This window comes from Myotis yumanensis, unplaced genomic scaffold (assembly GCF_028538775.1).
Source record: "Myotis yumanensis isolate MYYU_CA2020_CCGP unplaced genomic scaffold, mMyoYum1.0.hap1 SCAF_7, whole genome shotgun sequence".
In the NCBI taxonomy this organism is placed as follows: Eukaryota; Metazoa; Chordata; class Mammalia; order Chiroptera; family Vespertilionidae; genus Myotis; species Myotis yumanensis.
The window spans coordinates 30,819,917-30,834,848 of NW_027223758.1; the positions used below are offsets into that span (position 1 = coordinate 30,819,917).

General features: G+C 37.4%; 1 protein-coding gene across 4 annotated transcripts in view; it reads right to left on the reverse strand.

The window, feature by feature from the left end:
• PTPRA (protein tyrosine phosphatase receptor type A) overlaps positions 1–14,932 on the reverse strand; it is a 128,823-nt gene that overhangs the window by 56,158 nt on the left and 57,733 nt on the right. For 2 of the 4 annotated variants that reach the window (XM_070420027.1, XM_070420026.1), the window contains exons 2-4: positions 6,737–6,825; positions 4,402–4,480; positions 3,585–3,911 (exon numbers count right to left, since the gene is read on the reverse strand). In XM_070420027.1, the coding sequence (XP_070276128.1) occupies positions 3,585–3,911; positions 4,402–4,480; positions 6,737–6,823 (493 nt within the window). In that variant the 5' untranslated portion in view covers positions 6,824–6,825. Of the gene's footprint in view, positions 1–3,584; positions 3,912–4,401; positions 4,481–6,736; positions 6,826–14,932 lie in introns of those variants that run through there. The other 2 variants (XM_070420029.1, XM_070420028.1) reach the window with 2 other exon arrangements.

Here is a 14,932-nt window from a genome sequence, read left to right on the forward strand (position 1 = left end):
CATAAAACGTACAAGAATATAGCCCTAGCTGGGTTTGGTCAGTGGTTAGAGCATCAGCCTGTGGACCGAAGGGTCTCAGATTCCATTCCTGGTCAAGGGCACATACCTGGGTGGTGGGTTTCCTCCTCATCCCTGTTTGGGACACATGCGGGAGGCAATGAGTCGATGTGTCTCTCTCACATTAATGTTTCTCTTTCTTTGTTTCTCCCTCTCCCTCCCACTCTGTCTAAAAATCAATGGAAAAATATCCTCGGGTTAGAATTAACACAAACAATCAGTCTTGTGGCAAAATCTACCAACGCTCTTCCAATATCAATCTCTTGTCTTTGGTACAGAACCCAATTTTTTAAAAAAAATCCTCATCTGAGGACATGCTGAGAGAGAGAGAGAGAGAGAGAGAGAGAGAGAGACAGACAGAGAAACATCAATATGAAAGAACCATCAATCAGCTGCCTTCCATAGGTGCCGCAATGGGAGATCGAAGAGAGAGAGAGAGAGACAGAGACAGAGACAGAGAGAGACAGAGAAACATCAATATGAAAGAACCATCAATCAGCTGCCTTCCATAGGTGCCGCAATGGGAGATCGAACCCACAACCTAGGTATGTGCCCTGACTGGGAATCGAACAGGCAACCTTTCAGTGAACAGGACGAGGTTCAAACAACTGAACCATTCCAGCCTGGCCAGAACCCATTTTTGTTTTGTTGTTTTCTTCAGCTGAGCACAAAGCTACCTAGCTAAAAACTACATTTCTGAGGCTCCTTTGTGCTAGGTGTAGTCATATAAGGAATTCAGCCAGTGGGATGTGTGTGAAACTGATGAAGGCAATATCTGGTCACATCCCTTGCAAAAAAAATTTGTGTTCCCACTGCCTCTGTTTATCCTTTACAGGGGCTGAACCCAGAACCCAATAATGAGAGCCATCTTTAACCAAACAAATGAGGGAAATTTTGTTGGGATGACAGGGCCACAAGAATACAGGAACTTGGTCCTAGGCAAGGAAGCAAAGTCCTCTACCTCTAGAATGTGATAAGGGCCCTAACCGGTTTGGCTCAGTGGATAGAGCATTGACCTGCGGACTGAAGTGTCCTGGGTTCGATTCTGGTCAAGGGCATATGCCCAGGTTTTGGGCTCGATCCCCACTAGGGGGCGTGCAGGTGGCAGCTGATCAATGAGTCTCTCATCATTGATGTTTCTATCTCTTTCTTCCTCTCCCTTCCTCTCTGAAATCAATAAAAATATATTTTTTAAAAAATAGAATGTGATAGGGGAAAGATACTTTTGTCTTAATTGAAGTCACTTAATTTTGCTGTGCCTTTGTCAAAGTAGTTTAGACTGCACCCTAACTTATACAACTAGTTACAAGAACACTTATAGGATATGGTTAAAGCTATACTCATAAAAAAAATTCACAGCATTAAATATATTAAGCATTCAATTCAGGAAGACAGAAAAGGTACAAAATAAATCTAAGAAAAGTGGAAAAAAGAATAAAAAAGAAATTAATCAAAAGTGAAAAAGACAGAACTAATATATACATAAGAGCAGGTTCTTTGGAAGAAAAAAAACAATGAGTCATGAAACAGATAAATGGTTAGCCAATCTAAGCAAGAAAAGAAACCATAAATATATAAAATAAATATTCATAGCTATATAAGAAATTGATCTTAAAAGATGACTTTTCCTCAAATCCCATTCAAATAATTTTGAAAACATGAATGAAATGCATAGTTTTCTAGGTAAACTTCAATTCTTTCCATGAAGCAAAACAAAATACTGACAACTAATGTAGCACAAATACAAAGGAAACACACAGACCAATTTCATTTGGAAATAACTTATGAATATCAATGGAGAAAATCCCAAATAAAATAACTATCAAACACATCACAACAATTAATTGAAGAAAAATACAACACAACCAAATACAGTTGTTTTTGTAGGAATGTAAAGAGTTCAAAAATAGCCCTGACCGGTTTGGCTCAGTGGATGGAGCGTTGGTCTGCGGACTCAAGGGTCCCAGGTTCGATTCCAGTCAAGGGCATGTACCTTGGTTGCAGGCACATCCCCAGTAGGGAGTGTGCAGGAGGCAGCTGATTGATGTTTCTCTCTTATCTCTATCCCTCTCTCTTCCGCTCTGTAAAAAATCAATAAAAAATATATTAAAAAAATAATAATAAATAAAGAGTTCAAAAATAGAAAATCTGTTAATATGATTCATCATAGCATGATAAAAATAAGAAAATCATATAGATCTTGCTCATTAATGTTGAACAGGTAATTGGCAAAATTTAACACCCATTTGTGACATAAGTGCGCTTTGAAACAGGAATAAAATGACAAATCCTGAATATGATAAATTTTTAATTAAAAAATTTTCTAAATTGCTAATAATAGTTTCTGCAATGCAGAAAAGCTAGATGACGAACTAGGGGGCAGTATTTGTAGTTTTATCACAGGTAAACAAAGAGCTCATTTCCCTAACATTAAAAAGCTTCAATAAATGAGTCAGAAAAGCCATGTTTAATGGAAAACCACAGAGAGCATCCTTCTTAGAGTCAGTACAAGACAAGGCTGCCTGCTTTTGTTTCCTAACTTTGTTCTGGAGGTATCTGCCAAGTTTTTGTTTTGTTTTGTTAATCCTCACATGAAGATATTTTTTCCATTGCTTTTCAGAGAGTGGGGGGAGAGAGAGAGATGAGGCCCAACCAACTGAACCACACTGGCCAAGGCTCGATATAGCTTTAATTTGCATTTCACTGAGTGAGGTTTTTCAAAGGATCATTTATATTTCCTTTTCTGAGAACTTTCTGTTGATATGCTTTGCCTAGGCTGGGCTGAAGCCCTGAACAAACTGACACTGCAATTCAACTGTTTCTCTGAGATCATCTCTAACTCCACCCCTGGACACAGGTCTCCCACTCCATATCTAACTGCCTAGGCCATCCAGATCCATTTTACTTCCCATGGTCTCTATAGATTCCTTTCTTTTCAGGGATAATACTATTACTTACCTCTGTATACCTGCATCTTCAGTCTCTTGCATAATCATTTATTTTTTTAAAAATATTTTTTATTGATTTTTTACAGAGAGGAAAGGAGAGGATAGAGAGTTAGAAACATCAATGAGAGAGAAACATTGATCAGCTGCCTCCTGCACACTCCCACTGGGGATGTGCCCGCAACCAAAGTACATGCCCTTGACTGGAATCGAACCTGGGACCTTTCAGTCCACAGGCCGACACTCTATCCACTGAGCCAAACCGGTTAGGGCTCTTGCATAATCATTTAGCTCCCCTCTTTCGCTTATATTTTCAACATTCTTCTCTACCTTTAAACATGATTAAACCTCACCAATCTAACCAGGAACCCATGCAAAGCAGGACATCCTCCAGAATCTTTCTTCTTTCCTCTTAACCCTATATTAATCAGACATCACTGAGCGTTCCCTATATCTAGATTTCATTACTTTGGGCAATTTTACTTATTTCAAGAAATTTTATGCCTAGAAAACACACAAAAAAATAATAATGGGTGAATAAACTCAAATAGCAAAAGAAAGAACAGAAACCATCTCTAGTACCTGAAGGAGGGAAAGTTTCTGGAGTGGTTGCTGCAGTGCTGGAATTTCCTTCCGAAGATTCTGTTCTGACATCTGTGAACAGGTTATCTGGAAGCCATGTTCCATTTGGTGAAATTGTAGTAACTACAGAATTGGTGCTTGCTATTCTTGTGGTCCCATTCTCAGAATCTGAAGTATTGACAGGGGTTACATAGGAGGGTCCCAGAGTTAGATTTGGGCTGAAAGTTGGTGTCACAGGAAAAGTTACTGAAGAAGTAGGATTTGAAGTTTTGAGCTCTTCTTTTACTGACTCTGCTACCAATGCTTCATTAGATCTTGTAGGTGAAGCTATAAACATCAAGAAAATAAGGAAACATCACAGGAAGAATGTGATAGCTTAAAAATTACAAAGCACAAAGTATCAAGTCTTAATAAGCTCTCAAACACTTGGACACCAATCAAAGAGTGAATAAAATAAACAAGAGTGTGGGCACATTTATAGTGCTGGACCCTTTCTACCAACCCAAAAGACTACTAGTCCAAGGGAGGAAGAAACTGGATTCTTTACTTAGTTCCTCAGAATTAATATATAGGGTCTTAAATAACAATTTTTTTTGTACTTTTCAGGAATGAATACATTACCTTTTTATTTACTTAAAGAAGTATGTATATGGTAAATGTCATAGTATGTAGTATGGTATATACCACAATGATGAGCATTCACTAGGACTCAGAGATTTCTAAAGACATTTATTTTACCATTACTTTTAAGTAAAACTTTAATATTTTTTAAAGCAAAATTCTACTCTGAATACAGCCTTATTAAATGACAATTTACCTGTGGTTGCATTGTTGGCACTGACATGTATCAGACTACTGACAAGCAGAATAAGAATGATCCAGGAATCCATGCTGACCTGGAAAACAGAGAGCCATGTTAGATAAAATCCTATATTATTGTAACTATGTCCAAATACTCACCAAAGGAGTATTTTGGGTAAAATCTTCCCAGCTATTAAAATGTGCACACAGGACCAATAATTTTTTAGGAGTCTGATATGTACATTTCCCCAAGAATCCAACTACTTCATTGAATCTTTATAGACATATAAATAAGACTTACTAAGAACAAACTTTTTTGAGCAGTGATTCTCAACTTTAGAATTACCCCAAAGAACTTTAAAAAATCCCCATGTCAGACTGCATCTCTGGGGGTGAGAGCTAGGTAGCTGTCCTTTTAAAAGGTGATTGCTATGCAGTTTTAGCATCTTCAGAATGTGAAATATGAAAATGGTAGGTTGACCGCATAGTGCCCTTCGAAGCAGACATTATACAGCTGTCCTCAACCTTAATGCCACCTCAAACCATATCAAAGGGCTGTGGCACATTTCCACAACTAATAGTGGCTCATTCATCTATTCAGATTTCTGTGCCCTACACTAAGGGAAACAAATGCAGAGCAATAGTCATAGGTCCTATCTTCATGGGCCTCATGCCTAGAGAGTAATTCAATATGGTAGTGCCTCTCCAGAGGAAGGGTAGGGATGTGCAGATGGTTAGTATATATCCCAGGAGTTGCCTCTGGTACCAGCAACCATGCCTAACAGGGAAGTGGGTCCAGCAAGTGGCCTTTCCAAGGTGCAGCCATACAAGATTTGACCATATTCCCATTCTTCCCATCTGACCATAATCCAAAACTGGAAAAACATACAATTCCCTCCATAGGATTAGGAAACAGGTTGGAAGGCTGATTATTGTATATGTATATGTGTCTATTCTTGATAAATCAATATGAAATGGTTTTTTGGGAAAATATGTATTTGGGGAGAGGGGGTCAGACCATTGCCTCATTCCATAGACCAAAATAAAATTCAATTGAAGAATTAAATGTTTGAATGTGCATTTTAAAAGGGAATAAATATTTATGTGAGTTCAGAATGAAGAAGAAAAACATAAAGGTAACATAAGAAAACACCAAGGTTAAAAATGGAATACCTAACAATAGAAAAAAACAAATGATTCTAAATATAAAAGAAATCAATTAAAAATAATGTTCATTGAAAGGGAGACTTAATATTGTCAGTTCTTTCAATTTTGGTCTATAGATTCAATACAATCTCAATCTCCTAGCAAGATTATACTGACCAGCTTATTCTAAAGTTTATAATAGAGAAAGGCAAAAAACTGAGAATAGTCAACTCAGTACCAAAGAACAATGCTAGAGAACTAACACTATCCTACTTCAACACTTACTACAAAGCAATAGTAGTCAAGACAGAGTGGTCTGGTGAAAGAACAGACAAATAGGAAAGTGGAACAGAAGAGAGAGCCAAAATACAGACCAACATAAATATAGTCAACTGAGCTTTGACAAAGGAGCAAAAGCAATACAATGGAGCAATAAACTGTGCTAGAACAAACGGTCATACAATGTCAAAAAATAACAAATCTAGACACAGACCATACATTCTTCACAAAAAATAATTCAAAATTGATCACAGACCTAAATATAAACGTAAAACTACAAAACCTAGAAGATAGCATAGGAGAAAATCTACATGACCTTGGGTATGGTGATGACTTTGTAGAAACCACACCAAGGGCATGATCCATGAAAGAAATAATCAATCAGCTAGACTTCATTAAAATTTAAAACTTCTGGTCTGCAAAAGGCAATGTCAAGAGAATGAGAAGCCATAGATAAGGAGAAAATATTTGCAAAAGACACATCTCCTAAAGGATTGTTACCCAAAATATACAAAGAACTCTTAAAACTCAATAAGAAAACTATTAACGCAATTTTAAAAATGGTGAAGCCCTGGTCGGTGTGGCTCAGTTGGTTGAGCGTCATCCCATACACGCAAAGGTTGCTGGTTCGATTCCCAGTCAAGGCACATGCCTGGGTTGCAGGCTCAGTCCCCAGGGGAGGGGATGCGGGGGCAGCCAATCAATGTTTTTCTCTCTCTCAGGGATGTTTGTTTTTCTCTCTCTCCTTTTCCCTTCCTCTCTCTCTCTGTAAAATCAATAAAAACATATATTTTTAAAAATGGTCAAAAGGCCTGAATAGACACCTCATCAAGGAAGATTTACAGATGGCAAATAAGCATATGAAAAGATGTTCAACAACATATGTCATTAGGAAATTACAAATTAAAACATGAGATACCACTCACCACACACCTATCAGAATGGCCAAGATCCAAAACACCGACAACACCAAATCCTGGTGAGGATGTGGAGCAACAGGAACTCTCATTCATTGCTAGTGAAAATGCAAAGTGATACACACACTTTGGAAGACAGTTGGTGGTTCCTTATAAAAACTAAGCATACTCTTACCATAAGGAGAATCCTTAAATGCATGTATTACCAAGTGAAAGAAACCAATGTGAAAAAGCTACATACTGTATAATACTCTTGAGAAGGCAAAACTATGGAGATACTAAAAAGATTAGTGGTTGTAGAGTTAGGAAAGAGAAAGAGAATGAATACATGGAACACAGGACTTTAAGGGCAGTCAAACTATTCTATATGATGACATAATTGGGGATACATATCATTATACAGTTGCCACAACCCATAGAATGTATGTACAACACCAAAAGTGAACCTTAATGTAAACTATGGACTTTGGGTGATAATGATGTGTCAAAATGTAGGTTCAACAAGGACCACTGTGGCAGATGTCAATAGTGGGGGAGGTTGTGCATATTTAGGGAAGGGAGCATTTGGGAGCTCTATAATTTCTACTCCATTTTGCTGTGAACCTAAAACTAATCTAAAAATAGTCTTTTTTTTTTAAGAAATAAACTGGGGAAATTTTCATAAATAAGAGAAAGATTAAAACAAGAACTCATATATCAATACGAAAAACATTAAAACCCCAACTTTGAAAAACCTGGAGAACCTAACCAGGTAATTTACAGAAGAGAAAAACAAACAACAAAGGAAATACATGAAAAGTGCTGACCATCCCCACTAATCAAAGGAATATGAGATAACATTTTTTTTTTCCAAATCAGAAAAGATCAATCATTTGAAATATTCAATGCTGGTATAAGGGTCCACAAGAAGCCTCCCCAAAATGTGCCACTTTGGCATGTGAATTATTTTGAGCTGAAGGCAATCAAGACCCTGCAAGCACACCAGACTTTAAATTAGGGGCCTTGCCCATAATAAGAGTTATCACCAGAAAAAAATGTTTTGACTATATGGCAGGGCAAACTACTAATTACTGAACATCTACTCTCCTTATCATTTTGCAATAACATTCCTCCACTCTGAAACCTCAAGTTACCTTACCTCATCCTTAGCTCAGGATACCATATATCTAATTTTCTCTTTCTATCTTTGAACCTCTCACGTGGGGTCTCTGACTCATGTACTAGTATGTGAATTTTCCATGCACACACATGTAATTAAATTAGGTTATTTTCTCTTATTAATCTTTATCAGGTGAATTAAGTTATTAGACCAGCAGAAAGAACCTGAGTTAGAGGAAAGTTTCTTCCTCCCTCACACTCGCAAGAGTCACAGAAAAGAACAAAAATACTGGTGGGAATGCCAACTAGCCTAAACTAACAAGTTTCTTTCCAGAAAGATTATACAAGAATCTTAAAGATGTTCATATTGTTTTCTGACCCATTTTCAAGGTTCTATTCTAAAGTGAATATAAATAAACTATAACTCAGACTAAAATGATTTAGAGAGTCCAGCCAGCATGGCTCAGTGGTTGAGCGTTGACCAATGAACCAAGTGGTTGCAGTTCAATTCCCAGTGTTGGGTGTGCAGGGGGCAGCCAGTCAATGATTCTCTCTCATCACTGATGTTTCTATCTCTCTCTCCTTCTCTCTTCCTCTCTGCAATCAATAAGTAAATAAATATATTTTAAAATGATATAGAGATAGTCATTAAGTGGAAAAGAACAATCCAAATACCCACTAGGGAAAACAGGAAAAAGATGAAATAAGTATTATGTTGCTATTCAAGACGATACATTATTATGATTTAAAATGCTGCATTCAAAGAGTATAAGAAAGTGGAACAAACCATTTATTTTTCTTAAATCCTCATCCAAAGATATGTTTTTATTAATTTTTTCAAGAGAGAGAGAAAGCAAAAAAACATTGACTGGTTTCCTCTGGTACCACCCCGACCAGAATTCAAACACCCAACCTAGGCATGTGCCCTGAACAGGAATCAAACCAGCAACCTTCTGGTGTACGGGATGATGTTCCAACCAACTGGACCAACCGGCTAAGGCAAGCCCTTCATTAAAAAAAAAAAAAAAAAAAAGTGGGGGGCGGGGGCAGCCCTGGTCAGTGTGGTTCAGTGGTTGGAGCGTCAGCCCGTGAACCGAAGGGTCTCAGGTTCTGGTCAACCCACGTACCTGGGTTGCAGATTCAATCCCTGGCCCCAGTCAGGGCATATGCAGGAGGCAATCAATCAATCAATGTGTCTCTCTCTCACATTGATGTTTTTCTCTCTTTCTCTCTCCCTCCCTTCCACTTTCTCTAGAAATCAATAAAAAAAATATCTTTGGGTGAAGATTAACCAAAAAAATTTAAAAAGCCAAATCAAGACTGAATATACCATATGATCACAATTAAATTTATAAATGTATATGCATGAAAGATTAGAAGGAAAAATCTATAAAAATTTTGGCATAGTACTTTATGATTTTTATTTTCTTTATATTGTACTTTTTTATTTTCTAAATTTTAAAAATAAAAAGCATGTTATTTTTATAAATAAAAATAATCAATACAATTAAGTTAAAAAATAAATTTCACTACAGTCTGAATATAAGAAACAAAACTAAAAGAAGGAAAACTGCACAAGGAAGGCATACCTCAAGTAAAAGAATGCCAGGGAAAAGAACAAACGCATAGTAGATGGCAAGTTGGAGAGGATTTGTATGCATAAAGTAGGGGCTGAGAGATATGTCAGTTTAAGAAGACCCGTGTCACTAAACCATAATTAGGAAAACCACAGTGAAGGCCTAATTCTTCTCAGAGGATATAAAGACCCTCATGCTAATTCCTGTGACTTCCTGATCTCCAGACTAAACTGCAACCACACCTACCCTACTTCCCCTCCTCTAATCACCATGTCTTCTATCCAAGCATCCTAGAGCTGCATGTCGGGATGTAGGGTTGAAGTTTCCTCATTCTTCATGGATGCTACTGCAAACCGTTTTTCCTGGAGCCTGCTCTAACAGTCCCTGTTCCCGAGGACTTTTTTGCCTAATGATTGCTGGCACTCCTCTGTTACTGCAATGTGGTTCACAGTTTTCTTTCCATCCCTAAGTCCTGATATTCTCCTAGAAGGCTGTTCAACATGCTCACAGACATCAGTCACTACAACTCACATCAGGGCCAGCCTCTGAGTTCCTTGATTTCCTCAATTCCAACCTATACCTCTACTCTACTTGGGCCCTATGACAATGGCTCATTCTAGGCTCTATCATCACCAAGAAAAGCTCTCATCCCACTCTCCACCACACTCCTTTATCCCTGCAGTTCTCTCCCTATTACTTCTAGTACAAACTGTTCTCTGACCTCACCAGGTGTTTGGTTCCTTCAGATCCTCTCTAATTTTATTTCCAATATCTCTGTCCTGTCTTTATTCTCCTCTCTACATAATCAAGAATTGGTGTCAGTTCAATCACTTCCCTGCTAATATCCTAAGTTCTGTTGCTACATTGTTCCATTACATATACATGAGGGAACCCCCTCACCCAAACCCAATCCTGAATTAATCTTACACTTGTACTGCCAAATGCTGCTTATGAAAACCAAACAATCCATAAAGTTTATATCACTATTTCTGCCTCAGTGGAACTCTGAAAACCTGCAATCTTTCTGTATTTCCCTATTCAGCTTTCTCGCCAATTCTCCATAGCAGTGATTTCAAAGAAGCTCTTCTCTCCAACCATCTCCTCCTATACCCTTGGTATAGGCCTTGCCTTCGCTTCAAAGAAAATAAAAGCCATGGGACATCCTTAATTCTCATCACCATATTTACAAATTTCCTCCTCTAGTTCTTTCCAAGAATCTCAGTTCATTGGAAAGCTTACCCTCTACTACCATCTCCTAGATTTAATTCCTCCCTTTCATAACAGCATTTAAACACAAGACTTTATCAAATAATAATAACTCCTTTGAATTTGCATCAATCCTCCAGCTAGCATTCTCCCTACTACACTTTACAGCCAAATTTCTAGAAAGAGTTGTGTACACGGCAATCTGACCTCTTTTACCACCATTCCACTAAAACTACCTCCATATTTTAAAGACTGAGCTCTTTTAAAATATTCCAACTCATTCACAAAGGACTAATTTCCCTAATACATAAAGGGCTTCTACAGATTAGATTAATAAAAAGGGGACCAAAAACCCCCAAAATGGGCAAAAGACATGAGAAAGACAATTCACAGAAAATGAAAAATTTCTCTTAAATATATGAAAAATACTCAACTTCACTCATGATCAAAGAAAGCCCAATTTAAAGCTATACTGCAATATCATTTTCAACTATCAGAAGCAAATATAAAAACTTGAACAACACTGCACTGGCAAAGATTTTCATAAACAGATACTCTCATACAATCTGTAAATATTTATCAGAATTATGAAAGCACAAACCCTTTGACAGAATTCTGCCCAAGAACTTCCTAGATATACCCATATTTTAAAAGTGACCTATGTACAAGGTTATTCAAAGCAGTATTATCTGCAATAAAAAAAAAAAATACTGGAAATAACCTAAATGTTTATCAATAGGAAAAGTGAACATGATTAAATAAATCATGGCATATTCACAAAATGGAGTATTATGTAATTGTTAAACAGAATGAGGAGGGTTTTTGGAAATCCATTTTAGTATACAAGACAACCTTTGATTTTGAACTTAAAAATAACTTTTACAAATATATTAAATTAAAATTCACTGGGGGGGGGGGGGGGGGGACGACTGGTATTTCTTTCTCTCCCCACACGTCCTCTTTCCCACATCTCCCACACAGCTTTTTTGTTGTTATATCTCTCAACCTCTCTCTGTCACCTCTGATTCACTGATACCCCATATTGTCTCAAATTCATCACTTCTCCACATCTCCCTCTGAACTGAAGATTTTAAAAACTGGTTCTATGACTAAGGTCTAGTTTCAACATGAATGAACAAATGGTTGAAATCCAAGGAAAATATGCACTACCAAATGTCAAAAGGAAACCAGCCCAGCCATCCAATTGTAGTCTGCACAATACCAGACACCCTGTGCATAATTCTAAGAGTGGAAATGGTTCCACCTTGTCACAGGATGAGTTTTTAGGATGAGCTCTATTTGTGATATTTTTAAAAAGTTTGTCTGACAGCATCTTATAAATCTAAATATACACCTACTTTATGGTCTAGTAATTCCATTCTTATATTTTCACCTAAGAGAAACTATGTCCTCAAAGACTAGTACAAGAATGTTCATAATAACAAAAACTGAAAACAACCCAGGTAATATATAAACAGTGGTAATATATAAACAATGGAATATTGCTCAGCAATAAAAAGAAAAGAATTACTGATACACACCACTTGGGTGAATCTAAAAAAAAATCACACCAAGTGAAAAAAGCCTTATGTAAGAGCATATTATAATGCATGATTCCATACATATGAAGTTCTAGAAAAAGTAAAACTATGGTGGAAAAAATAACAATTGTTGCATGGGAAAGAGACAGGATTTACTGGAAAGGAATATAAGGGTACTTTTTGGACAATAGTAGTATTCCATATCTTAACAGGGTTCTGGATTGCCTGGGTATATTTCTTAGAATTCATTGAATGGTGACTTAAGATTTGTGCATTTACAGCCTGGCCGACATGGCTCTGTGTTTAGAGCGTCAGCCTTTACACCAGAGGGTCTTGATTCTGGGTCAAGGGCTGGTAACTGGGTTGGGGGTTTGTTCTCTGCCCCCAGTTGGAACCAAATGGTGTGTATCCCCTCTCCTCTCCTCTCCCCTCTCCTTCTCTCCCCCCGCCCCCCACTGTCTAAAAATCAATGGTAAACACATCCAAGGGTGAGGATTTAAAAAAAAAAAAGATTTGGGCATTCACTGTACATAAATTTTACCTCTAAAAAAGACTCTACCCATTAACAAATACTGTAAATGATATACATGTTTAAGTATTGGGAAGATGGGTACTGATATATGTAATTTACTTTGAAATATATTTTAAACAATATGAATTGATGGATAGTGGGATAGATAGATGAATAGATATGTGATAAAACAAGTATAATAAAATGTTAATTGTACAATCTAGGTGGTGGATATAAAATTCTTTCAATTTTTCTCTTACTTAGAATTTTGTAAAGAATTTTTTCTCGCCAAGCCTACGTGGGTCAGTGGTTGAGCATCAACCTATGAACCAGGAGGTCACAGTTTGATTCCAGGTCAGGGCACATGCCCAGATTGTGGGCTTGATCCAGAGTGTGGGGTATGCAAGAGGCAGCTGATCAATGATTTCCTCTCATCATTGATGTTTCTATCTCTCCCTCTCTCTTCCTCTCTGAAATCAATAAAAAAATATTTTTTTAAAAAAGAAATTTTTATGCATTTACTCAAAGTTTTTATGTAACTGTGTTGTTGTTTTTTTGTCCTATTCATTTCTGGGGAGAACATTCAAGTTCTACTCTTTTAGCAAATTTGAATAATATAAAACAGTGTTATCAACTATAGTCACCAATCCCCAGACCACATTCACCTTCCAGCAGAAAGTAAATCTTTTTTTTAATGATAGTTTATTTAACACAATATATCTAAAATATTATTTCAACATGCATCAATATGAAAGTAAATCATTTAATGTTATTTATTAAAACATTACTTTTGTAATATAGGAAAGACACTGGTCCTCTTCTTCACTGCAATTATAAACAACTTAAAAAAAAGGTAAAGCATGCTCATTACAAGATATACAAACAGAAGAGAGGAATAGAAAACAAAATGTAAGTCTCATTCACCTCTTGCCAGTCCCATTTCCCAAAAGTGATCACTAAATGGTTTCAAAAAGTGAATCATAAGCCTTTGGTTAACTGTGAATATAGAAGAGCTGAGCAGGGAGGCTTTGGGAGATGAGTCATGAAATCTGGGCAGTTCCCGTAATTTATTGGACACAATGGCACACACATTGTGTTCTCTCTCCTAACCTACACCACACCCAAAAAAAGGGCCAATATACAGTCATTATTTCATTACAAAGACATTTCTTTCTTTAAAAAATTGTTTCTACTGCACATACATAAATTAAGGTGCTCAGTTCAGAAATTTTAACATTAAAAAAAAAAAGGAAAAGGGCCCTGACAGATTTGGCTCAGTGGAGATAGTGTCAGCCTACGGACTGAAAGGTCCCAGGTTTGATTCCGGTCAAGGGCATGTACCTTGGTTTTGGGCACATCCCCAGTAGGGGGTGTGCAGGAGGCAGCTGATCGATGTTTCTCTCTCATCGATGTTTCTAACTCTCTATCCCTCTCCCTTACTCTCTGTAGAAAATCAATAAAATATATTTTTTAAAAAAGGAAAAGGTCACACAGATTGTCAAACTGCAGCGGGAAGGCCGGGGAGGGTTGGGGGGCAGGAGGGAGGGGGGTAAGAGATCAACCGAAGGACTTGTATGCATGCATATGAGCATAACCAATGGACATAAGACACTGGGGGGTAGGGGAAGCCGGGGTATTGTCAAGGGCGGGGGAAAAAAAGGACACATATGTAATACCCTTTGTAATGCTTTAAGCAATAAAAAAAAACAAAAAAACAAAACAAAACAAAAGGAAAAGGAAAACTAAGATTCCATGAGCAATACTTTGTAAAAAGCCCTAGGATAAGTGACAAAGGAGTTCTAAAATGTTATGGCTGTCACCCAGCTTGTGTGGTTCAGTGGTTGTGCATTGAACCATGAACCAGGAGGTCACCAGTTCAATTTCCCATCAGGGCACATGCCTGGGTTCTGAGCTCAATCCCCAGTAGGGGACATGCAGGAGGCAGTCAATCAATGATTCTCTCTCATCATTGATTTTTCTATCCCTCTCTCCCTTGCCCTTCCTCTCCCTGAAATCAATAAAAACTTATTTTAAAAAGAACTATGGCTGTTGTTTTCCCAATATTTGAGTCTCTAAGAACATTTCCCAAATTTTCTTAAAATTCAAATTCAGCATAATTGATCTGAGACATTCTCCAGAGATACATGTGGAGGCTCTGAATTCTACAGTGGGGGCATGGATGGTGGGCAGTGTCTGCTGGCTATTAAATCATTCACCCTTGCCCTCCTATCCCCAAACCCAGCTGTACTGAGTTCTCTGTATGCCCCCTCTC